This window comes from Equus asinus, chromosome 5 (genome assembly GCF_041296235.1).
Source record: "Equus asinus isolate D_3611 breed Donkey chromosome 5, EquAss-T2T_v2, whole genome shotgun sequence".
NCBI classification, from domain to species: Eukaryota; Metazoa; Chordata; class Mammalia; order Perissodactyla; family Equidae; genus Equus; species Equus asinus.
The window spans coordinates 110,756,128-110,780,918 of record NC_091794.1 but is presented as its reverse complement, the minus strand read 5'-3'; the positions used below and the strand labels follow the sequence as shown (position 1 = coordinate 110,780,918).

Genomic DNA, 24,791 nt, shown 5'->3' with positions numbered 1-24,791 from the left:
TCCTCTCCTGAGCCTACGTTCTGCCGAGTTCCATGGAGACTCGTTGCCCCCGGGGGTTCAGACGCGGCTGTTCTGTGGGAGGAGCGTGCAGGTGTCACGTTGTCTGGGGAACGCTGGGTTCAACCAACTTTCTGAAGTAGGTTTCGTTTCTGGAGGATTCTCAAAGTTGTGCCTCGTGCGTCTCCAGGAGGGAGCTAAGCTTCATGCACAGGGTCCCTGTTCTGATCGGAGCACAGAACTCTTGCTTTTCTGGAGCGCTGAGCGGGGTCTTTGGGGAAGGCAGGGCTGCGTCCACCATAGTCCCTGCAGGCAGGGTGCCTTCGGGCTGCCACAGCCACCTCCCTAAATCCCTCTCTCTCTGCAGAGCAAAGCCCATCTGTGCCACATCCCTTCCCTTCGTCCCAGGTGGCAGAGCCCGGGGTTCCTGAAAGGAGAGTCTGAGACGAGGCTCCTGTGTGAGCAGCTCTTTGGGGAAGTGACAGCAGTGTGAGTGAGGCTGGGAAGACCAGGTGGAGCACCTGGTGACGTCTGATGATGCTCTGAGCTCTCTGGATGGGAAGCTGCCCTTCCCCCTCGGGAGCCGTGATCCCCTGTATTGTTGTCAGTGAGGGCTTCCCGCCGTGAGCCTCCAGCCCACCCCACCCCACCCTTCCTGCATGCGGTTCCTGCTCTTTGCGTGGAAGACCATCCCCTCCCCTCTTTGCCCAGAGTGTCGGCTAGCTATGGCCCCAGAAATGCCGTGTAACAAACAGCACCAAATCTCGGGGCACACAACTTAAGAGTGTATGTCTCGGCTCCTCTTACGTGCCTGGGGGTTGCCGTCTGTCTGCTGATCTGGGCTGGCTTCAGTTCCCGTGACTGAGGCTGTCAGCTCTGCTCCACGTGTCTCTCATCTGCCAGTGGCTGGCCTGGGCATGTTCTCCTGGCGATGGCAGAGTGCATGAGAGCCAGCCTCACACACGTGCCTGTGTCCAGCCTTTGCTCTCATTGCTGGCGCAGCCCAGAAGTGACACGGGGAGTGCTGCAAAGTGACACAGCAAAGAGCATGTCTGGGGGTGGACAACTTGGGGCCACAGTGGTGACATATCACTCCCAGGGGATGGTCTTAGTCTCCTTGGGGACCCTCTCTCCAACTTCCTGATTGGTTCTGATACTTCTTATCATTGAAGCTTTGTCGCAGATACAGCGCACTTTCATTTCTGAGTGTGCTTGCTTGGCCTGCCTCCTCAGCTCCTGACTGCGCATGCTCAGGCTGGGGACTGGCCTGCTCTTGTCCCCAACTGCAGCTTAGTGTCCAGACTGGTGCCTGCACATAGTAGGGCCTCAATAGACAGCTACTGAATGGACACATAGCACTTTTCTATCTAAGAGGGACCCTCAAGAGACACAATGTTTCACTCTTCAATCATGTCTCTTTGGGGGTCTGTCAGGCCCTGCACGAGGATGAGGGAGAGAAATGATGGCGTGGCCGTCTGTGGCCCTACAGGCCCAGCACAGAGACATGGCCCTACCCTGTCTCCCTCTGGTGAAGGGCGTGCAGCACCGTCGTCAAGCAGCATAGCTCCTTCCGGGCAGCCTGACGCAGAAGGCGTTCTTGCAAGGGACCCTTGTGGGTCCAGGGGTCCGGGTGCAGCTTCCATCGGAGATCAGGTTCTCAGGGCCGAGTCCCAGACACTGCTCTTTCCTCTACCCAAGACCCCAGGACAGGAGCAGCGATGGTGGGCCGCTCTGTGCTGGGCTAGAGGCTGCCTGTGCTGCGCCTGCGACCTTCTGAGCGATTCTGAAGGGAGGCAGCTCCAAGTTACAGAGCGGAGGTCAGAATGCAAGTAGAACCGGCTTCAAGTGTGATCGAGTCCGTTGTTACGTTTGTTTCTGCCGCACGATCTTGTCTTTGTCTGTGACACACCAACAGCAAGGGGTCTTCTTGCTCGACTTGATCTGAGTGCCCCTCTCGTGCTTGCCCAGCATCCAAGATCTGCTTGCTCCATCCTTCGCCTGGTCTCTGCCTGTAGATGGTGGAGGTCGTGCCCAAATGCCCTGCTCTTGGATGGAGCCTCTAGGTGGGCGTATCCATCTGGGGCCACGGTCAATACGCTGAAACATCACTGAAAATAAGTAGGTGACAAGGACGCAGACCACAGGGAGGTAAATGTCTTATGGTTTAGTCTCTCGTCTGTCTACTTCAGGTAGGTGATGGGGCACAGGGAATATCTTTTTAGAGAGCCTCAAATGAAAATTAGTGAGACTAAGACCCCTGGGACTGACACTGCGTGGGAGTGGGCCGTGGTGCTCTGAGCATCCTGGGGCTTTCTGAGACAGACGAGACATTGGTCCCCCCGTCTGTTTAGAACATGTTTACCAAGAGTCTGCTGCGGGCCGTGCCCTTACTGTCTCGCTCCGGGAAGGTGGCTGAGCGTCTGCCCAGACTTGGCTGTAATGATACGCAGGGTGAAAGCCTCCAGCCCCCGCACACCTACTGTGTGCCAGCGTTGGACCTGGAGTACCATGGCAGCGCCAGGAGCATCATCTGCAGAACAGGACTGTCGAGGTCACGTGGCAAGGATGGCTCCGAGGGAGAGCAGCCAGGCTTTGTGGGGGAGAGCCTCGCCACTTGCTTGGAGGTTTGATCCATTCACCATTTGATGGGCTAAATATAGACTCCGTCGAGATGGTGGGTGCTGGGGCTGCTGGTGAGTAATCCGGTCACAGGCTCTGCAGCTGACACATGGGACCCAGAGCCCCGGCTGCCAGGCCCAGCTCCGTGGACCGAGCTGCTTTGATAGCAGAAGGAACCTCTGCCCTCTGAAGCGCTGCTCATAGGTGCCACGTGGGTGTCCCTTCCCAGCCCCCCTGACCTCTCTTGTTAGCAAGGAGCGATGCTGGCTTCCCCCAGCACATTCCTTCTCAGCCTGTCATCCTTTGTTGAAATATTCAAATGCTATTGGGAGTTAAGAGAAAGAAATGGGTCATTTCCATGTTGGCTCCTGAGCTCGGAGCTGAATATCAGCTGCTTCTGTTCTTCAGTGATGAGCAGTAAGTTCAGTATGCCTGCGTGTGTGCCTGCGTGTGTGCATGCGTGTGCGTGTGCCCGAGAGTCCTGGGAGGAAATGGGGAAAACAGGGGGAGGAGGAGGCAGGGGCAGGCTTAAGAAGCCCCGATGCTCATGCTCTGAAGTGTAGAGTCCTGTCCTGTCTCTGGGGGGGGCTTTGCATGTCCCACGGGACTGGCCTCCTGCTCGGAAACGATGCTGCCTGTAAATGAGCAGGTCTGATCTCCACGCCTGGGGCGGCCAGGTCCAAGGCTCGGAGGCACATTTCCTGGGACCTGATTCAGCATCCCCGTCTCTGCTGCCCACCGACTGTGAGTCTGAGGGACCCGATGGATGGATGGGTCCTGGCTTCCGTGTGTAACCCACTCTCAGAGCCGTGAAATGCAGTTCAGAAATGTGTATAAAGCCTCCGCTGCTTTCCACAAGGGTGACTTTGCAGGCTTCACTTTCCGGATCCATATGACCACACGGTGGGAGAGGTCCATGAGAAGAGTGGGTGGGCAGGGTCATGGAGGGTCAGCCCTCGCTCCTCCCAGCTGCCCACTCGTGCCCCAGCCAGTGCCACACAACAGTGCCCACCCTGGGATGCTCGGGCATCCTCTAGGGCAAGACCCCAAACTTTTCCTTAAAGGACCAGACAGCAAACATTTTAGGCTTTCAGGTCTCAACCCTGCGGTTGTAGCATAAAGGCAGGCTTGGCTGATGTGTAAGTGAATAGACGTGGCCATGTGCCAATAACTTATTTACAAAATCTGGCTGCATGTGGCCCGAGGGCCCTAGGTTTCTGACCTCAACCCAAAGAGCGGAGAGACACAGAATCTCGGCCCCTCGGAGGGAAGGCTGCCGACTCAGGATCTGCATTTACCAGCATCTCTGGAGGATTTGCTGGCGTGGGCAGAGAGGAGCGGGGCTGCACAGGCCCAGCCCGAGTGCCACACAGGAGAAGAAACTGCACTCACGGGGGCTTCCTGTGCCCCGGGCGTGCGGCCATCCATGCGGCTGCATCCTCTGCAGAAATCCTCCCTCCATCTTTTTGCAAATGAGGAAACTGAGGCAAAGTGGGTGTATTAATTTCCTGGGGCTGCCGTGACAAATTACCACAAACCAAGTGGCTTAAAACAACTGAAATGTGTTCTCTCCCAGTTCAGGAGGCCAGAAGCCAAAATCAAGCTGTCGGCAGCCTCACCTCCCTCCAGAGGCCCAGGGGAGGATCCTTCCAGCCTTTCCTGGCTTCTGGGGGCCACCGGCAATCTTTGGCTTGTGGCCGCGTGGCTCCATCTGTGCCTCCACCTTCATGTGGATTTCTTCCCTGTGTCTGTGTCCGCTCCTCTTCTGTCTCTTACAAGGACACCAGCTGTTGGATCGAGGGCCCACCTTGAATCTAGGATGATTTCTTCTCAAGGTCCTTAGGTAATTGATTAAATTTGTGAAGACTCTATTTGCCAATAAGATTCCAGGTGGACATGAATTCTGGGGGGCACCGGCCAATCCGCTACAGAGAAACCAAGTCACTTGTCCGGGGGCTGGACGCCCAGGTCCTGGTGTCATCTGTCGCAGGGCCCACAGAGTGTGCAGTTGAGATGGTGGCTCTGGAGTCAGCTGTGAAGCGGATCATGATGTTGTGAATACACAGCAAGGGCATGGGCCCCTTTGCCTCTCACTGATACCCCCAGGCACCCGAGCCTTCAGAAGGCATTCCAGCTCCGAGGGAGAGTTGGCTTCCACGGCTGCCATGACCGCGTACCACAGTGTAAACAGCGCAATTTACTGGCTCACAGTCTGGAGGCCGGAAGCCGAAGATCGAGGTGTCCGCAAGCTCTGCAGAGGATGCTCCAGGCCACTCTGCTGGCTTTTGGTGGTTCCTTGGCTGGTGGCAGCCTCACACCAGTCTTCTTCCTGTGTGCCTATCTGTCCCCAAATGTCTCCTTTTTGGAAGGACACCAGTCATTTTGGATTTGAGGCCCGCCCTGCTCCCAGTACAACCTTATCTTAACTCAACCCATTACATCTGCAACTACCCTCTTTCCAAATCAAGTCACATTCTGAGGTACTGGGGGGCTAGGACTTCAACACATGAATTTGTAGGGGGTCACAATTCGACCCAGGGCGTGGAGTTTCCCAAGCTCTCTGCCCACCACGTCCCACCCAGGTCTGAAAGGGCAGTGCTTGCCGCTGAGCAAGCTGAGCTGTGGTCGAGAGATGATGCTGAGAAGTGGAGGTAGATGGATGCTTTGGTTGGAGTCTGGATCTGGCTGCTGTGTGACCGTGTGACTGTTTCAGCCCCTAGGCTCCCTCTGCCTCCCCGCCCGTGGCTCCGTGCTCTCAAATTCAGAGGAGTCTCCAAGTGCAAAGAAAGTTTCCTTGTCCAAGGGATTTGCTCTGCAATGTGGTCAACCCAGGGATGGGACAGCTTTAGCTGAGCCTAACGTCAGGGGATATGAGTCCAAGGGCAAGTCCCTTTGGAAGGCCCAGCCAGCAGGGTTTGTATCACGATCCCCAGGTGCTCCCTGGACTGTGGCGCCACGGCCACTGACCATCCACCTATGGAGAAGGGGCCACTGTGCTCCAACAGGTTGTTCAGGGGAGACACTAAAGGCACGGGCCCCAGAGCAAGGCTTCTTGGATCTGAGTCCCCTGTTTGCTGGGTCTTAGCTGTATGTGCAGTAAATAGTCAACCTTGCTCAAAGAAATGTCCTTGACTTCAGCTCCTGGAGGTCACCTCTAAGCCCTGGAAAGATCCTGCCTGATAAGAATGTCTTTGTTTACCTGGGGGCCTTGGACTATAGGATGTCAGCTCTACCTCTAAAGGGGTGGGAGACTAAGACCAGCCACGCAGGAGGTCGACTATGTCCACCTGATGGAGCCCCACCAAAGACTGGACACCCAGGCTCAGGGAGCTCCTGGCTGGTGACACTTGGGCGTGTGGTCACTGTCATAACTGGGAGGAGCTGGTGCTGTGACATTCCTCCCTGGGAGAGGATGGCTACAAGCCCACGCTTGGTTTCTCCTGGACTCTGCCCCACGTGCCTCTTCCCGTTGCTGACTTGAGTCTGTATCCTTTCCCTGTAATAAGCCGTGACTGCAGTGTAACAGCTTTCTTCAATTCTGTGGGTCCTTCCAGGGAATTATTCAACCTGAGGGTGGTCTTGCACCGTGTAACCTCGAGAAACCCCCTTAACCTCCCTGTGGCAACGGGGGCATCTTTGTGCCCATGTCGTGGGGTTGTGGTGAGCTGTGCGTGAACTAGTTCACTTGGAAGGACATGTGGCGCCCGCTCCCAGTAGGATGAACATCAGTTCATGATGTGGACTGACTCTCCAACAGCCGGAATCAGGCCTGCAGGCCCCTCCCAGCCCGCCTGTGCTATCCCTGAGGAAGGGCTGGAGGGAGAGGAGGGCACATGGGGGGAAAAGACCACATTTCTCACTGTGTGGCCACATGGGGTGTGATCAAGGGACATTTCTGACTCGCTAACCACAGGCTTCCACACTGATGGTGTCCCAGTGAATCAATTCAGATGGTGTGACGTGGGCTTGAGACTCAGATGCCCAATTCTTGATGTTCATGCATTTCTCCCATTAGCCTCCCATGACAACCTCAGGACCACTGACATTTTGGGCTGGATCATTCTTTCTTATGGGGTCATCCTGTGCATTGCAGGATCCTGCCAGCATCATTGGCCCCCACCCTCAGATGCCAATAGAATCACCCCACCTTCTGTGTGACAGTCAGAAATGTCTCCACACATGGCTGGATGTCCAGGGTGAGGACCACTGCTGCCACCTGACTCTGAGGTCCTTTTGGGGTGATTCCTTGAGGACTCACTTTCACCGTGTAGTGGGGACAAAGCCGAGTCCTGTGAGACATCAGCACAGCCGTTTCCCCGGTGGTGTTCTGTGCTCTCTGTGGATGATCCTGCCCTGAGCTGGAGGGATTTCCAGTGAGAGGAGCCTTGTCTCAATGGGCCTCGCTCAAGCTCCTCCATGAGTCACCCCATGGAACGCTCTGTAGGGTCACTCAGGAAATGGTATGGCTTTGTGCCCCTGCCACCAAAGCTGGTGGCCTTATTTGTCTGTGAACATCCCAGTTTTAGAAGGTGAATTTTCCTCAGCATCCTGCCCCCACCCCCAAGGTGGCCTACTGCCTCAGAACAAGCCTAAACCTCGGCATAAACCCTGCAGGATAAACCTGCTCAGGAACGTCGACTGGCCTCTTGCCTGTCCCAGGGGACAGTGTGAGCGTCACCACGTTCCAGAGGCTGTTTGTCAAGGGCGAACTGAGGAGTCATCGTTCTGCAGCCTTTGTGGAAAAGGAACGGTTTCTTTGCAACAGAGTTGCCACTTTGAACACCCATTGTCACCTCTCACCTGTCAACCCCCTGAAGACGCACATCCTTGGATCCACTGGCCGCTGAGTCTTTGTTCCTACAGCGCAGGCACATGGGATCCCTGCATTGTGAGATGAGCTGCTGTAAACACAAAAACGTCGTGCCTTTGCTTCGGTGAATTCCAGGGCCATTGTTCCTGCCTTCACCCAAGCGTCCCAGCCAGGTGTGCCACTCACTCCTCTCAAGGGCTAGAAAAGAAGGCCCTCGATGGGGTTGTTTTTGCAATGGACAACGGCCCACGTTTCGTTTAATAGGAAATTCGTCCAGACCCGGAGATGGATTACCAACTTCCACATCAATCTTCGGGGCCTGATCTTATTACAAACCACCACAAATATAACCATAAAAGCACTATTGATTGATGCAGAGCTTGGTAATCCATCTGTCCCCATCCATTATTCCGGGTATAATTTTTCATTATCTGGATGGCAGCTGATTCCTAGCGCATTAGTATACAGTGGCAATTACCAGGAGCAGAAAGAACCCCTAAATTAGCAGGAACAATAACACCTGTCAGGAAAGGGAGGCAAGAGTCCCCGCACAGCATGCTCCGCACTCTGGGGCCTTGTCTGAATTGCAAAGAGTTTGAAGATGGATTTGATATTGACCTTGGAAGTGGAGGGGAGAAAGTTTTGTTTGTTGTTTTCCCCTTTCTTGGGGGTATGAAGTGTATGTTCCCTTAAGGTGACATCATGATCAACCCAATCACGGTCCACCTGGCAGCTAGCAGAGACCCTGTTGGAGGATGGCCTTGCCCAGGGTCAGTGGGGTTTATGGGACAGATGGTCCTGCCTGCATTACTTAGTGACCACCAGAGGTTGACCCGAGGGAACGTGATTTAAGGTGTGATTGCTAAGAGAAATTAGTAAGGATGGAGAGCAGCTGGGGAGATGTCCTCCTAAGAACGGGGTCCTTTGCATGGGGCAGGCAGCGCTGTCCATGGACCGTCACCACAGTGATTGCAGGATCTCCACGGCCTTGTCTTTTGCAAGATGCGGTTTCTTGTCAACCTTCATGGAGAAAATTGAGAGATACATGGCTGAAAGATTTCTGAGCGTCACTGGAAGGAGCAAATGGGTAAAATTCTCCCTGAGATTCAGTTTCCAAAAAGCAAGAATCCTTTCTAATTGAGCTCTTAAGGGGTACCGTCACACAAAGTGATCTGTCCTCGTGTCGACTTCACGTGAACAAACCCAGTGGGGCGAAGCTGCCCGCTGCTGGGTTTTATGGCCCAACTTGATAAGATAGTAGCTGTGTCTGTCTTTGAAATCACCTTGTCAGCGGCCAGTGAAAATCTCGAAAGACGGTAAACCTTTGAAGATGGAGTGTGAAGGTTCTAGCGTTCAGAACCAAAGGATTGTGGTCTGAGTCCCAGCTTTAACTAGCCATTCGAAATGATGCATCCTTTTATTTAATTTGTAAGCCCAGCCACCTTCAATTATTCACCCAAATCAGGTGTCCTCAAACTGTAGCCCATGAGCCAAATCTGACCTCTGTCTGTTTATATAAATAAAGATTTATTAGAACACAGCCATTTGTTTGCATACTGTCCGTGGCTGCTCTTGCGCTATCACGGCAGCGTTGAGAAACGGTGACAGAGACCGTGCTCCCCCCAAAACCTAAAATATTTACTATATGGACCTTTAGGGCAAGCTTTGCCTGCCCAGGATCCATGCGAAGACTTAAGGGTCTTACACAGGTGGGGAAATGACTCCTGGCATTTGGGGAGGACTAGATGCCAGGACAGAAATGCTGCGCAACTTCTTGCGTCTTGTTCTGCTCTCTTCTTAGTAGCTGACCCCTTGAGGACAGGAAATGGTGAAGCATCCTTATGGATTTTCCATCTTCCAACCTGCTTCCTACAAACATCGTTCTTACCACCTGTCAGAAGCGTGGGGCCTGTGGGGTCCACTGGTAGCCATTGATTCCTTACACTGGAGCCCAGCGGCCCATCAAGAGCCACAGGCCAGGCGGCGAAGCACAAGGCCAGTTGCTTTGCAAGCCAAGTATGTGAGGAGTAGTGAGCTGTTACCTCTAACCAATTTTATTGCCAGGAAGTGGCCACAGATGTGTTCGATTTGGACTTAGATATTTGGTTTTCACCAGGACTCCAGAGCAGAGAATTGCCCTTGACCCTGGCTCTGCCGAATGACTATGGGAAAGTCATTTTACTCCTTTGAGTATCAGGCAGGTGCGAAACTGCAGATGGGCGATGTGTTAAATTGATCACGTGTGTGAAGACTTAGCAAGGTGCCTGGGGTAGAGAAGTCTTTCCAGAAAGCGTAGTCGTTATACTATTGTATTTCTGCCCAGATGATCTTAGTTGGTTATGAACCCACATACCGTTTCCTCCAATTGTTGATTTGGCAAGTCCTACAGAGAAACTCACGCAGAAGGCAGGAGAAGGGCCTCCAACACAGGGCAAACATTGGGGTTATGCTGTTCCCTTTCTGACTCTTCCCTGGTTTTTATTCTCTGCTTTTCAGATGTAGACTCAGTGAGTCCCACAGCTGCTGTTGTAAGGCGCTGTGTCAGGCCGTGCATGGCAGGGAGGGGTGGCTGTAAGGATGATGGAGGTTTGCCTTTTCTTAAGGGGCTCAGAGACTCCTGAGGACCTCGGGCAAAGGTGTGGGCTTCTATTCTTGAGTCGTCGGTGAGGGCTCCCTTGAGCTGCTGTTTTCCCCTCAGGGCCTCAGTTTCTTTGATCCATCAGAAGAGAGTCAGTGCTTTCCTGTCCTCACCCGCAGGGGGAATGGGAGGGAATGAGCCATCTGAGCCACAGCTGGTCACGGACTCTTCCCTTCCAAGGGGTTTGGCCGCTGCATATGTTCACCCCACAGAAGAATCCCCTTAGTAAGAAGAGGAAAGGTCAAACCTTGGGCCTCCTCTGGCCCTGCCGAGGCCAGGGAATGGACGAGAGTGCTCTGCTGTTGCAGGGGGCCGCTCAGTGCCTGTAGCAGGGCATAGCCCCGTAGGTGAACAGGTCCCCACACTCCTGTTGGCTCCCTCCCACTCACTGTGCTCTTTGACATTACCCACCCCTCAGCTGTTGAATTCTCCTGACCCAGAAGATGGCAGATTTAGCGCAAGAAACCAAGGTTTAGTTCTTGCCATGGAGATTGGGGTGTGACCTGCCTAGAGAGGGCTGAGGGGCTTTGGGCATGGGCCCGCGGTGCTCCCCGAGGGCTCTGTCCCTGAGGAGGTGGTGGGGCTCAGGCACCTGCCTCCATGATTTAGAAGCTTGTTCTCCCCCAGGAACATAGAGGGGAGAGGGGCCAGCCTCTGCCTCAGAAGCAGTGAGGCAGGTAGGTCAAAGCCAAAACTTAGACGAATAAAGTTCGAGCTTGGAATCGTACAACACTACTGCTCTTAGGGTGGCCTTGGAGCCCACAGGTCTTGCTGACCCAAGGAGTTTACATAAACCTGCCCAGAGTTCTCACTTCCGTTAATGATGACAAAAGACAGTATCTGCCTTTGAGAGTTGTTGGCAGGCGTAAATGGGATAATACACACCTGACGATTGCTACCACTTGTTGAGCATGCTATGATTATCTTCATCACTATCATCGTCATCACCATCCTCATCACCATCAGCATCATCGTCACCATTATCACCATCATCACCATCATCATCATCACCACCATCGTCACCAGCATCCTTCTCATCAAAGGAAGCACAGACACAGGATGGAGGGTGAGGGGAGACTGAGCAGCCATCCTCCCTGGTTGTTCATTAAACTAGACATCCTTTTCAACCTCCCTCTGCCAACAAAGTCTGAGTTGGGTCTCTGGGAAGCTGGTGAATAAACAGGGATTACTGAGGCTGGTGGGCCCTCCATTGTTGGTGAGATTGAGGGTGGCCCCTGTGGCACAGCTAGCTTTCAACTCCATTGGCAAGCCGATTTGGCAGTCCTAAAGGAGAAGGAAATCTGGCCTAGAAGTTTCTAGCAGATGCCGCCAATTGGGCGCAACTGAATAGCAAACCGTTGGCCAGAACCAGCAGTGAGTGCTGCCCCTTTAAAAAATGGCACCAGAGCAGCTGTTTGCTGAGGGTGGCACCACAGCTGAATTGGTCAAAACTGTCACTGCCTGGCACTCAGCAGGTGCTCAATAAATGGTTCTGGAATCAAAGGATGGAAGAACGAATGAAGGGAGGCCCACGACGTCCGTGTATGCGCCCCAGTTCTCCTGGTGGTGCTCATCCTGTGGGCTCAGGATGAGATTCCCTCGTGAGAACGAGAAACAGCTCGGAAGAGAGGCGAACAGGAAGGGAAAGCTTGCTTTCTGGCCTCACCAACTTTGCATCGTTTGTTAGAATTCCCCCCACGAGGCTCCTCGTCAGTAGAGAGGTAACATCTGTTTGCGAGACTGTGTCCTTGGGAGGCCGCCAGAAAACTCTTTCCGTCTGAAGCCCTCCACAGGGGAACACGTGCGGCGTGCTCTCGCCCCAGGACCCCTCAGGTGTGATGGGTGGGTCTCTGCAAATGGGCATCTGGATGGGGAGCCAGGCGTGGAGGGGGACCGGTGCTCCAGCGGGGATCGGCACTTCTGTGGGGTGAGGCGCAGCCCCTCACAGCCTCCATCGCCCGGCCCCTTGGGTGTGGCTCTCGCTGACAGCAGGAAGGCTGGGCCAGATCTCTGGACCTTCCCAATGGTCCTAACTGACCAGTGGAGTCCGCCGGCAGGGGCCCTTAGAGTCCGTGTCCCAGGAAAGATGTGACAGATGTCTCGTCAGGAGGAACATGGGGGGCTGGAGGTGGGAGCTGCTGCCAGCCTGCCTTTCCTCCCCCCCCCCGTGTCTGTGGCTGCTGGGAGGTGGTGCAGGGGGCGGGGGGCAGAGGGAGAGTACGGGAGAGAGTTCCTGTCCCCGGCTGCCCATGTGTGGGGTTCACAGACAGCTCAGCTGGGGCTCTGGCTGCCCTGTTTCTGGAGTGGCTGGTCCTTCTGTCCCTGTCCTATTGTTTCTGCTGCCTCTGTACCACCATCACGCATACGCACACAGAGCAAGGACCGGGCGGCGAGGCCAGACCGCCGATGCTCCTCTGGGCCTTCAGGAAGCATCAGCCACTGGACCTGGAACTTTTATTCCCTGGAACCTCATCAGGCAGTGAACTTCTTACAGAAAACTCTGGAAAGAGAGGCTGTTTCCCAGTGATCCAAGTGCCTGCGTCTGCAAGGCTGTCAGCACATGTGTCCCGCTCCCTCATCTTTCCAAGAAGTCCGGGGCCATCCTGGCTCCTCCTGGGTCCGGCCAAACCTGGCTCCCACTCGCAAACCAGCTGCGCTGGTGCTTAGAATGGAGGAGCAGGCTTACCCAGGGTGCGAGGAGAGAAAGATGGGGTGACCGGCACTGGGGATGCCTCAGCCAGAGCTTACCTGTGCCAGGTGAGGGGCTCGTGCAGAAAGGACAGCCTCCCACGGGGTCATGGCTCGCGGAGTGAGAGAGGCTGGGCTGGGGCCTCCCTTCTGAGACTGCGGGTGAGAGCAGCCCCGGTGCCCACAGCCCCTGCCAGGATGTGATGTGGGGCAGGAGAGACCCGAGAGCCTGTCCTGGTCCCAGGCAGCCACCCCACACGGCCCCTTGCGGGGGCGGCTGCAGACTGCAAGTGACGGGACCTGGCGCGTGCACGTCCAGGTTGACAGGAACACGTGTCTCGTCCCCTCTGTCCATCTTCCCGTGTGGTCCGTGCCCCCGCCTGCCCATCCCGTGCCTGGGCTCCTTCATCTCGCGGCCCTGGTTTCACAGCTCCCCTCTCCCTTTCTCTGTTCCCAGGTTTGGCTGTCCATCAGATTATCACCATCACCGTCTCCCTCATCATGGTCATAGCTGCCCTGATTACAACTCTTGTCTTAAAAAACTGGTAAGGATCCTCGGCTCCTCTGGCCTGGAAATGGGGGGCTGTGGGCATCCGTGGGGAAGCGTGCACAGAAGGATCAAACCCAACCTGGCCGCTCACAGCCCAGGGAAGGGTTTTTCCATTTGGGCCAGGGACTCCAGCGGCCCCTTCTGCCGCGGCACAGCCCACCCACCTAGGCCCTGGGGAAGCTTGGCCACCACGGGCGCCAGGCTCCCTGACAACTGCCCTGGGGTGTAGCCCCCACTGGGGCTTTCCCTGCAGAACTCGAGCGAGCCCGGGCTTCCTGACAGTTCCTCAGGCAGCAGGTTCCTGTCTCCAAAGCCTGTCTCTGGATCCAGGTGCGACCTTTGGGCATCACCCATCCGGTGCACGACTCTTTTTCTGTGTTTCATACCAGCCGCCTGGACTGGTCCATGCCCGCCCCTTGCTGTCCCAGGCTGTCCCCGCGGCCGGTGCTCGGCCAGCCTCCTTGTATCCATCGTCCCTCTCGCGGCCGCTCTGTGTTTGCCGAACTAGGTTACTGCTTTGCTCCAGGCGGCCTGTCTTTGCCTATTTCCTCCTGAAAATTGGCCTACTTTGAGGTTGGGCTTGCTGGGTGTACACACCTGCTCACCCCTGGGAAGCTCGGGGAGCTGCGGGGTGACCTGCTGCTCACACGCCACAGAGGGCCCCGTCTGCGGGCAGCCACTCCTCCAGCAGATGTGGCTCCTTTCATCAGAGCTTGAGCTCCCTCGTGGAGCAATAGACCCAAAGGATGCCCTGCTGCCTGCAGGTGTGACAGAAATCAGACAGGGCCGATGGGTGTCGGGGGTGGCAAAACCCCAAAGAGACCTCCCACCGAACTGGCAAGGACTGGAGCTGCCACCTGATGGCCAGCAAGCCTGAGACCCAGGGCATTTTCTGGGACAGATGACGAGGACGAGACTCAGTTCACAGGGGGCCACTTAGGCAGGAGCTGGCCAGCTGGAGGAGCACTCCAGAGCTCTGGACCGTGTGGACGCATGGCAGGACAATCCCATCGAGCATCTTCTTCTTCGTCTTCTTCTTCTTTTGGTGAGGAAGATTGGCCCTGAGCTAACATGTGTGCCAATCTTCCTCTACTTTGTATAGCATGGCTTGATGAGTGGTGTGTAGGTCTGTGCCTGGGATCCAAACCCGAGAACCCCAGGCCGCCGAAACAGAGCACAGACCTAACCACTACACCGCCGGGCTGACCCCTCGTCGAGCATCTTGATGAAGGAAAAGCCCCCTCTCCCAAGGAGACAGCGGACTTTGTGACCCACCATGGAAAGCGGGCCAGCTTCCCCTTGGTTTTCCCACACATTTGGGTTTACAGCCCCTCGAGGGAGACAGTGCAGAGGGTGGATGAGTGGGTTCCATGACCTTGGGGATCCCCTGACTTTTTCATTCATTCACCCTCATTTATGGGGTGGGGCTTCCACACCAGCAGTCGGGATTCCTCTCATTGGGAAGACAAGGCAGGGGCATGTCCACGACTTCTGGGGACACAGGCTCAGGCCCCTCCACCCCTTGCAGCACCCTCATTCTGCATCGGCTCTGAGCACAGAGTTGGGGAGAGGAGAAGGGGACCAGGTGCCCAGTGCCCTGATAAGGTTCCCTGGGCTCCCCAAATTTCCTCCCAGCTGTCACCCTCCGTGGGGATGGGTCTCCCGCCTGTCCCTGTGAACTTGCCAGAAGTGACATCCGGGGTGGGGAGGGCTCATTGATTGTCTGCTCCATCAAATCCCTTGGCTGAGAAGGGTGGGATTCCAATGTGTGTCCTTGGGGACGTCTGGAAGCCTTCGTGGTCCAGAGGAATGGGACATGGAAGCAGATGTCCATGGGACACTCTGGATGGTTCTCTCCATAGACCAGATTGGAGGGGAAGGACAGACAATCCCACGTCGTTTCCAACTTGTGGGCAGGGGAGGGGCTGAGCACACGGGCTCTCAACTTCCCAACTCTCCCCAAAGATAGTGAAGTAGTCTGCTCCAAAATGAACAGTCGGGCCACCCCAGCTTGTACTCAAGGGCTTCCCCATGAGCACCAGCAGCGTTGATCCCATCAAGGTGTTCCTGGGGAAACCGAGTCAGCATCACTGTCCAGCTGACCTTCTTTGGCCAGACAAGGCCTCAGCTCTGGGGTAACACAGCTCAACTGCTCACTTCATAATCCTCCTTGCAATAATGACAACATTTAAAATTTAAATCTTATTTAAAAAAAAGAGCTGATTGCTTGATTGGGGTTGATCTTTCTGAAGAGGCTGGGAATTACCATTTAATATTAAATGATGTATAATTAACGCCTGGAGACGAAGGTTCCACCGTTTAGCGCTGGAGTCATGTTCCCGGGCGGGCTTCAGCATCTGCCCGCCCCCACCCCCCACCCCACCCCGACTTGTGTGTCTTCCAGCTGTGCCCAAAGCGGGAACACTCGTAGGAACAGCCACCAGCGGAAAATCAACCAGCAGGAGGAAAGCTGCCAGAACCTGACGGACTTCACCCCCGCCCGGGTGCCCAGCAGCCTGGACATCTTCACGGCCTATAACGAGACCCTGCAGTGCTCGCACGAGTGTGTCCGGGCATCCGTGCCCGTGTACACCGACGAGACGCTGCACCCAACGGGGGAGTACAAATCCACGTTTAATGGGAACCGGTAAGCTCATGCTTGGGCCAGCCCCGGCCGCTGCAAACCGCTGGTGGCACCGCATTGTCACGGGGGCTGTTGATCCATGTGAGGCATCCTTCCCATCTCTTTAAGGGCCTGAGCAAGTGCAGGAAGGCAATTTGGCGAAACAAGAGGGGCAGGGTAGACATGCACAGGTGTTTCTCCCCCCAGAGAGAGAAGGCGGCGGCAGCCAGCGTTCGCTTGGATAGTGGACACAACGCGTTCCCCAGCACTCAGTGCCACCTGGCGAGACCGGCGTCATGGTGCAGCCAGCTCTGCTGTACCGGGCCTCCTAAATATCAACAAACCCTGATGGATGGCTCCCCGGTCAGCATCTCTGAACCCCATCAATAAAATGTCAGCAGCAAATCTAGCAAAACTATCAAATATCAACCAGACTCCTGGTTATTAAATGCTCTTTTTTATTAATCATGTGTAATCTCTCAGAGAAGCCATGGCCCTAAGACCATCCCTGGGAATATTGAAGAAACCCTTGAGTCAGCTTCTGAAGGTTTATCCGGAATTAGATTAAAACATCAATAAGCTATTTTTTTAAGTGAGCATGCATTCATGCATCATTTTGTAAAGTAAAAAAAAAAAATTCTCCAACAACTTAAAAAGCTTAGGAAGAAATGAGTAGGAACCAGGCTGCCTTGAAGGGCCGTCTGTCAGCAGCAGGACCCGCAGCCGGGGACACTGCCTGGGGTGCCCAGAAGGGTCCCCGGAACCATGGTCGAGGGGACGCAGGGTCACCGGCTCGCTGGCCCCTGGTTTACTTGCTCATCAGGGGAGGCAGAGCCCTGGTAGTGAGGGCCGCCTGTAGCCACAGTGCCCGCGCTTAATGTGTCCGTCCTGCCCACGAGAAGAGCGAATGCTCCTTCAATTACTTCTAGCCACTCCTATTCTCCCATCTCCACGCTGGACGCTGCCGTCTTCTCTGTCTGAGAGGCTCCCTTCCCGGAGGAGGAGAATGGACAGCAGAAACCTCAGAACCATCCTTCTAAACAAACTACTTTCCTTTCACTCAGCAGCATTTGGGGAGCACATTGGTTGCATCCCAGCCTTCCAGAAGGCCGAGTTCACAGAGAATTGGCAAAAGGATTTTCAAACCATTCCACTGAATGTGTGTGTCGGTTTGGGTGTGAATCCTGGCGAACCAGGGCTTCAGCCTTGGGAGCTGTGGAGGGGTCATTGTTCCTCTCTGTCCCACTCTCCGCCCCTATGTCCTGGGTGGCATGAGAGCCCTGTCCACGTGCAGGACGGGCATGGCTGGCGCTCCTCCGCCCTGGCTCGGTACATTGGGCGGAACCGGTTCTTGCTTGTTGGCGGAAGGTACTGCCCTGTTGGCTCCCCCTGGCCTTGGGAAATGGAAGCTTAGTCTCAAAGGTGACAAAATACAGGGCAGCTGTTTCAGGGCTCAGGCCCTGCCTCTAAGTGAGAACGTGGGTGGAACTCCTGCTCTCTCAGGCAGAGACACGGGGCTTTGTGCTTCTCCCACGAATTCAAAAACTAAAATCTGGAGATGCCACCATGTACTGGAGCACCAGCCTTCCTGCCTTGGCGCCAGACTCCTCCTGTGCACGGATCCCTCAGGCTGCGTCCTCCAAGGCCTCTGGGAGGCGGGGAAGTGAGCATGGCCGGCCACAGGGAGGCAGAGGGGCCCTTCCTGCCACAGGCCAGTGGGTCCAAGCCGGGCATGGACTTCCTGGGTTCTTTTCTGCTCAAAAGCCAGTTTTCTGCTGCAGCCTGACTCGGCCTGCCCGGCCGTGTTACGCCAGCACGTGCGAGCCTGTTTTTCTTCTTGCTGCAGACCCTCTTCTTCTGATCGGCATCTTATTCCTGTGGCCTTTGTGTCTGAGAAATGGTTTGAGATCTCCTGCTGACTGGCCGAAGTCTTTTTTACCTCCTGGGGCAGGGCAGACGCCATGTGTCTATTTTATGGTACGTATCTCTCTTTTTGGACATGGTTGGTCTTTCCCTCTGCCTCACCTTCCCCACCCGTCTCCACTGTGGGGTAACCAGGAGCCCTTCTCACTGTGGCGGGTGGCATTCCACCGGCGTTTCCCCACTTGGAGGGCTGGGCTTGTGGTCTCTCTGCTGCACCTGTTAGACATGCCCCAGGTCCCGGGAGGGGAGTAACAGACGCCCACAAGCCCGACTCGGCACCAGGGCTGATGCTGTCAGCGCTGGCCCATCCTCGAGGAAGGGCGGGCGTGGCCTGTGGGGTAGGGAGGATCAGTTCCTGAATGAGCTGCTATCACAGCTCTCATTTCCCTCAACGCGAAGAGATGCCTCAGCGGCCAAGTGGGCCAGCGTCACACTGCCGCCACGTGCCTGCACATCGAAGGAAGGGCGCCAGGCAGAATTAAAACACAATTTTGAAACATAAAAATAGGAGATAAGAAGGAAAATGATAAAGAAAGGAAGTGAAGACTTGAGACATCTACTAATTTGAAGCCAGGGACCGGTACGAAGGCAGGATGAATTTTCCACGCTCTGCTGGATAGGAACATTTGGTTTGCTTTCAATGATATTAACTTTAATGCTGACATTAAATTGCTTTCTTCTCCAAACGCCCGGCTGCTGGGGGGAGCATTTCGCCCCCGTGGCTGCACGTTCTGTGTGCACAGTCAGTAGATGCCACCCAGGGTTCTGTCTTTGTTTTACTTTTCAGTGCTAGGTTTTCTGAGGGTCCGCATTTTGCTCATCCACAGAGAGCGTCTTTTTCCCCCCAGATATTCCTTTTCAACGTGACGTCAGATCTCTTCCATGAGATGGGAACCCAACTTCTAGGTTGGGATATTGATATTTGAAAGTATTTTTCCTTAGTTTGCTCACCTTCTGAAATGGGGAACTGAATGGACAAGGCCGCCTTCAGAGTGGAGTGGGGGCCCGGGCAGGCGGGCAGCACACGGGACCTCTGAGGACTCAGCCCGCGCCGTTGAGCTGGGGGCCAACTGCCCTCAGAAGTAGGAATGAAGCGGTCAGTTCCTAATTCCATCCATTACTGCCCACCCTGAAGCCAAAATGATCTGCTTAGCATGATGTTCAGCCAAAGAACAAAGAGACGTAATTAGATTAGAATGGAAAGCAAGCCCCCCAAAAGGTCTTTGCTGAGACTGTGCAGGCGAGGCGGGCGAGAGGCAGTCTGTCCTCAACCATTCAAGGCCAGATGCGCTGGGCATGGCCCATCCTTCAAAAGCTTCTGCCTTTGTCTGCCTCGATGTGACTCACCTCATTAAGGCCACGGGTGGAGCTCGCTTCTGAGTTCCAACCAACCAGGCTAGCAACGGGGAGCTTGCTTATTAGCAGTGGAGTTCCTGCCTGCCTGGTGAAGCCTCTGCAGGGCTGGGCCAGGTGGTTGCCAGCATCTTCGTTAGGATTTCAAAAATGCATAAAAGCGTAAAACATTGACCTGGGAGATGCTGGCCCTGCGTATCAAAGTGCTCCACCCCTTCCTCCAGGAGCTGGGGGCCCACAGGCCTGGAGGCAGCCACACTTCCTGCTCCAGGCAGACCCGCCGGGGGGACAGTCCCCTAATGTGGGCATTCAGACGGCAGCTCATTGGAGCACTGTGTACATCTACGAGCTCCTGCAGTTCTCCCACAAATCCCGTCTTACGTAGGGGGAAACAGAGGCACAGGGTGGTTAAGTGGCTTGCCTGAGGTCAGTCAGGTTGTAAGCGGCGGGGCCGGATCCCCCAAGCCTCCTGGCTCTGCCCACCCATCAGAGAGCAAGCACCCCTTGCGGACCCTCTGCAGTGCCTCTGTGTCCCGTTCACCGCCAGCCCGGCCCTGCGTGGGAAGAGAGTTGGGTGGTGGGAGGTGAAGTCGGTCTTTCCAACTAAATTGACATCCCCGGGACAGTCAGCCTGATTCTGCGGGGCAAGGAGCCGTGCAGCTGAGTGGTCAGCTCCTGAGCTCCCAAAAGCCTGGCCCAAGAGCCTCCTCATCCACATGGGAGCGGGGATCTCCAGCCCTGACTTTAAAAAAGTCAAAGTGGGAAAACAGTGCTGTTTTTACTCCTCTGCTCCAGAAAACCTGCTCATCTCATTAGTCGAGTTCTCTCCTTCTGGCAACACGGGGCACCAAAGGCGTCCCAGAAAGAGCGTTGACGGGCTCTCCCCGTGTGCCACCCCCAGGGAAGGATGCACCATGTGGGCACCCCTGGATGGGCCTTGGGAGGGACACGTTCTTCTCAAGCTGCCCGGCCCCCACTTCCTAACGCCGCCTGAGGAGCTTTCTCAGGACTACTGCCATTCACAGAAGGAGACGCCTCTGTGTCCAAGGAGCCTGATCCCCTCGCTGTGGGTCGCACGGAGGCCGTTTCAGAGGTGAGAAGAGCCGAGGGGACTGACTCCGGCCGCACTCAGCCGCCACGCCTGCAGCCACAGAGCGAGGACCCCCTCCAGCCGTCTATTGTTCCTACAGACGGGGACCAGGAGGGCCGTGCAAGCAGCCCTGAGCGTCCTTGAAAAGTGCTTAAAGATTCCTCGCTGCGTGTCTGAAAGACTGTTTCTCACTCGCTGGGAGGAAAGCATTTGGATTCTAAGAATCCCTGATTTTTGCAATTAATGTCTGGACATGAGCATTGAGCGGAGAATGGCCCGGAAGATCACGCAGATTGACTAGGTACTTATTGTCCCTTAAATAAATAGCAATTAATACTAAATCATTTAATTAAGAGTTAAGAGCCGGTGGAGATATTTATCTCGTGCGGAGCTGGTAAGCCTCTCTGCTGCATTTTTAATGATGACAGAGCAGTTTGAGACCACGCCGTCTTGTCTGCCCATGCCATCCCACATGCACGTCTGGGGCCCGACCGGGGCCAAGTTGGCTCCCTGGCAGGCCGGTTGTCAGCAACGCCCGGACGTGTGGATGCCGGCGCCCGGGCCTGGGCGGACGGTCACTGTCTCCCTAGATTCAGTCTCTGCGACAGATTCCAGCCCCCTCCTGCCTCCTTCAGACCTCGAAGGAGGGGCTCGCTTGCTCTGGATGAGACAGAAGCAGCTGCCCTTCCCCCGGCGTGGCAGGGAAAGAACCTTGGACACAGGATGTGCCTGCCATTGGCTCTGGGCTAATTTCCTGTCATTTTTCATGTAACAAGTAAACTTCAGAAAACCTCATTAGTGTTCAGATCTTCCCATTTGCCAAGGCCACTTCATTCCGAAGGGAGCCTGAAAAGTAATAAAAGCTCTTGCATCTGAAGCAAGAGAGAAATAAATCATGTGTTATTATTATTTGCAAAAACACACTGAAGACGTAAGTAATAAAAAACAAGAACCACACCTGAGCCTTCCCGCTTTGTTCTAAAAAATACATTAACAGAAGATCCAGCTTTTGAAATGCAAAGGAACACTTTTTTCCAAAGCAACATCCAGACCCTTCTGGAAACCATTCTCTCTAAGCCGAGAACCAGCACCAAGGAAAACTTTGGGGGGAAGCGGCCCTTTTGGGATGTGGGGGAATTGACTAGCAGGCACAGCGCTCCAGGCAGCTCTTGCTGTAGTCTGTCTGTTCTCTTTGTTTTGCAAAAGCAGACGCTGATCATTAAGCCCAAGGCCCGCTGTGTGTCTGGAGCCGGGAGGGGGCCGGGCGAGCTGAGAAGCCCCTTCTGGGCAGCAGAGGGCGCTAGTTTCCCCAAAGTCAGGGTTTATCCCAGATCCCGATGTCTCAGATCCCTCGCTGGCACAAGGCTTCCCCTGTTCGTCGGGGACGTCCTTGCTCGTGTCCTTCTCCAGCCAAGACGTGGAGGACTCACCTTGTCAGTCTTTCCCAAGTGGCCTGGGACGCGCGTCCCTCTCCGGCCCCTCGCCGGGTCAGTGCCCAGCCGAGAGGCTCACGTGCTGAGCCTCTGAAACAGAAAAGCACCAGCTCCCTGCACCTTGGGCTGAGTGCAAGCAGCAGAGTTTTGGCAGGAACGGGGGGCAGGCCTGGAAGGTGCCCTTGGGGGCCTCAGACCCTCCTCCTGGCCTGACGGGCTGACACTGCCCTTGCAGGAGCCCCTTGCAGGGGACCCATCCACCTCTGCAGGAAGCCAGCCCTGTTCTTAGCTTGGCAATTCAAGGTGCAGGGTTGGAGCCATCTCCCTGGCTGTCTGTGTCATCCCGAGACACTGGGTAGAGACAGATGCCCATCGGTTTGAAAGAGGCTCCACCCCGAGGTGGCCTGACAGTCAATTCTCCATGCGGCTCTCCCTTGAGTGTCCACCTGCAGGCAGCCGTGCAGGCCGTCCCAGGTGTCACTGTCAGGGGCTGAGGACAAGGCTACTTCCACGCGGACGCCTCTTCTCTCAGCTTCATCCAGCGGTGATTTCCCTCTTGGGGCCAAGTCGGAGCTGGAACCCGGGCGAACCAAAGGTGGACCTGGCAGGCACCCCTTGACCCCTGGGGTGGCACGTGACACACACACGCCCAGATAAACACCAGCACAGCTCATCCTCTGCCCGAGAAGCCACAGAACCGGATGTTGCAATAGACAGAAACGGAATAGAGAACACGTTAGGAAGAGAGGGGCGTCCACAAAGGCCTCCCCAGGGAGGTGACCGTCAGCAGCACCTTGAAGGAGCTGAGGTCTGAGACTTGCCATTGGAGGCTGGGGTGCCGCCTGGAAAGTGGAGAAGAAGAGGAAGAGAGAGGGATGAGGGGAACGGTAGGTGGGACCGGGTCGGGAAGGGTCCGAGGAGCCGAGTCAGAAGCACTGAAGACGTTGAAGTAGGAACGTGGTGGGACAAGGTCTATTTGGGAAAACCCCCAGGAGAGGCCTGCCCGAGGGAAGGAGCAGAAGCCAGCCTCCCACCTTGATCGGTCTAGTTAAGGTCAGAATAAGGGACCAGAAAGTAGCCGCTGGCAAGGAAACCTTCTGCAGGAAACCTTCCTTGTCAGGGCGGGCAGCCAACAACCAGTGGTCCAACCCTGGACCCATCTGAGAGTGAGAGGACGACTGATGGCAGCTTAAACCAGAGGCTGTCCCAGGCTGCCAGAACTGGGTGGATAGTCACTGGGCCAAGCTTTTAGTGTCCCCATACCTTTTTAATATATTTTTTTAATTTTTAAAATTGTGGTGAAAGAGACATAACATAAAGTTTACTCTTTTACCCGTTTTTAAGTGTACAGGTCAGTGGCATCGAGTACATTCACCTTGTTGTGCAATCATCACCCCTATGCATCTCCAGAACTGCTGCCTCTTCCCAAACTGAAACTCTGTCGCCCTTAAACTCTCACTCCCCGCCCCGGCCCCAGCCCCTGGACCCTCATTCTACTCTCAGTCTCTGAATTTGACTCCTCCAGAGACCTCATAGAAGTGGGATCATACGGTATTTGTCTCTGCATTTTTTAACTTTCAAAACATCAGAATGAAGGTAGACGTGCAAGACGGACACTTCTCTCGTTTTAATTCCTTCACTTTGTCAGCCCCCCGCCCCCAATTCTAGAAAGCGCAGGAGGTAGGCGGAGACGGGATGCAGCTGGAGGAAAGCTACCCTGAGTAGTCCAGCACCCATCTGATGAGGTGACACCCTTGCTCACAGCAGAGTGGGCGACCCCACGGGAGATGAGTAGATGCTCTATTTAGGCCTCCTGGAGTTGCCCAAACAGGTGGCATTTGAAGGTAGAAGGCAAGTGGGTAAGGTGATGAGCGGGGCCCTGCCTCTGTTGTCCAGACCAGGAGGGGTCCTAGAGAGGGAGCAGGCACACCCCCTCCACTCCAGGGGGAATAGACCTGCATGTGCTAAGGCTCTTGGAGAGGACAACAGAGACGGTGCTGAGCCGGTGCCATCCTGAAGCCCGCAGAAGGGCGCCCCACCTGTGTGCCCCTCAGTCCTGGTGGGGATCACCCAGCTGGCTTATTTCACTCAGCCGAAAGAACCCCATACCCTGGTCTGTTGATAAGAACAGCGTAATGGGCCCGAGGCTGGCATGTCATCAGTCACCTGGAGAGCTTGTAGAAGCCCATATTCACCCGCCCAGAGGACGTGATTCTGGGTCTCCAGAGTGGGGCCCAGGAATCTGTATTTCTGAACTGCTCCAAAGATGACTGGGATGGGGCCAGTCAGGCTGCCGTGTCTGGGAACTGCCGTGAACAGGTCAGAGCTCCAGCTGAGTGCTTCCCATCTTCACTGCGGCATCATTGGGTCCCTGACCCACTTTCTAATTTGTATTGGCTGCATAGATGAGGGTGCAGTGGCAATCCCCTTTATGCTGTTTGAGGGTCCTACTTTCCTGTAGTTGCAGGGTGCTGGTGGGAGCTCTGAGCAACAGCAGAGAGAAACAATGCCCCCTCCTTGTAACAGGGATGCAGCTTCAAGCGAAAGTGCCCCCGGGCTTGCCTATGATGCGTTCCAACTCACCTGGCCGTGCCCAGGCCGGCTGTGGCTCTCTGACTCTCTGGGGGATGCTGACTTCTGGGGTCTATCGCTGAGGCAGGAAGACTTTGGGGCTCCCACTTTCTGAGGCAGGCACCCAGGCTGGGTGAGAGCCACCCCCTTCTTTGCAGCCAGCAGACCTGGCCTGCATGCACGTGTGATTCATGGTCTTTCTCTCTTCAGCAAGATCACCTCTTAGGGAGATGCGGGAGGTGGTTTTCTGATGAAATCCATTCGTCTTTCTGGAGTCCCGGCCTCAGTGATATGACAAGGGGTTGACATGGACCCCACTGCTGCCTGCAGTCGAGGAACGCAGCCACGGCGTTGCCGCCCTCGGTGGGGGGAGCTGAGAGGGGAGCGAGCATGCGCTGGATGCATTCAGTCATTGGCAGGCTGGGGGTACAGTGGCCCCTCGTGAGTTAACGGCAGGGTGGTCCCATCCCCTCTCGGGAAGCCCCCACCCACTTCT

General features: G+C 55.4%; 1 protein-coding gene across 1 annotated transcript in view; it reads left to right on the top strand.

Annotated features, from left to right (window-relative positions):
• AJAP1 (adherens junctions associated protein 1) overlaps window positions 1–24,791 on the top strand; it is a 127,326-nt gene that overhangs the window by 101,154 nt on the left and 1,381 nt on the right. Inside the window, exons 3-5 of the mRNA XM_044769541.2 lie at window positions 13,210–13,297; window positions 15,707–15,949; window positions 17,772–17,902. Of these exons, the coding sequence (XP_044625476.2) occupies window positions 13,210–13,297; window positions 15,707–15,949; window positions 17,772–17,844 (404 nt within the window). The 3' untranslated portion in view covers window positions 17,845–17,902. The remainder of the gene's footprint in view (window positions 1–13,209; window positions 13,298–15,706; window positions 15,950–17,771; window positions 17,903–24,791) is intronic.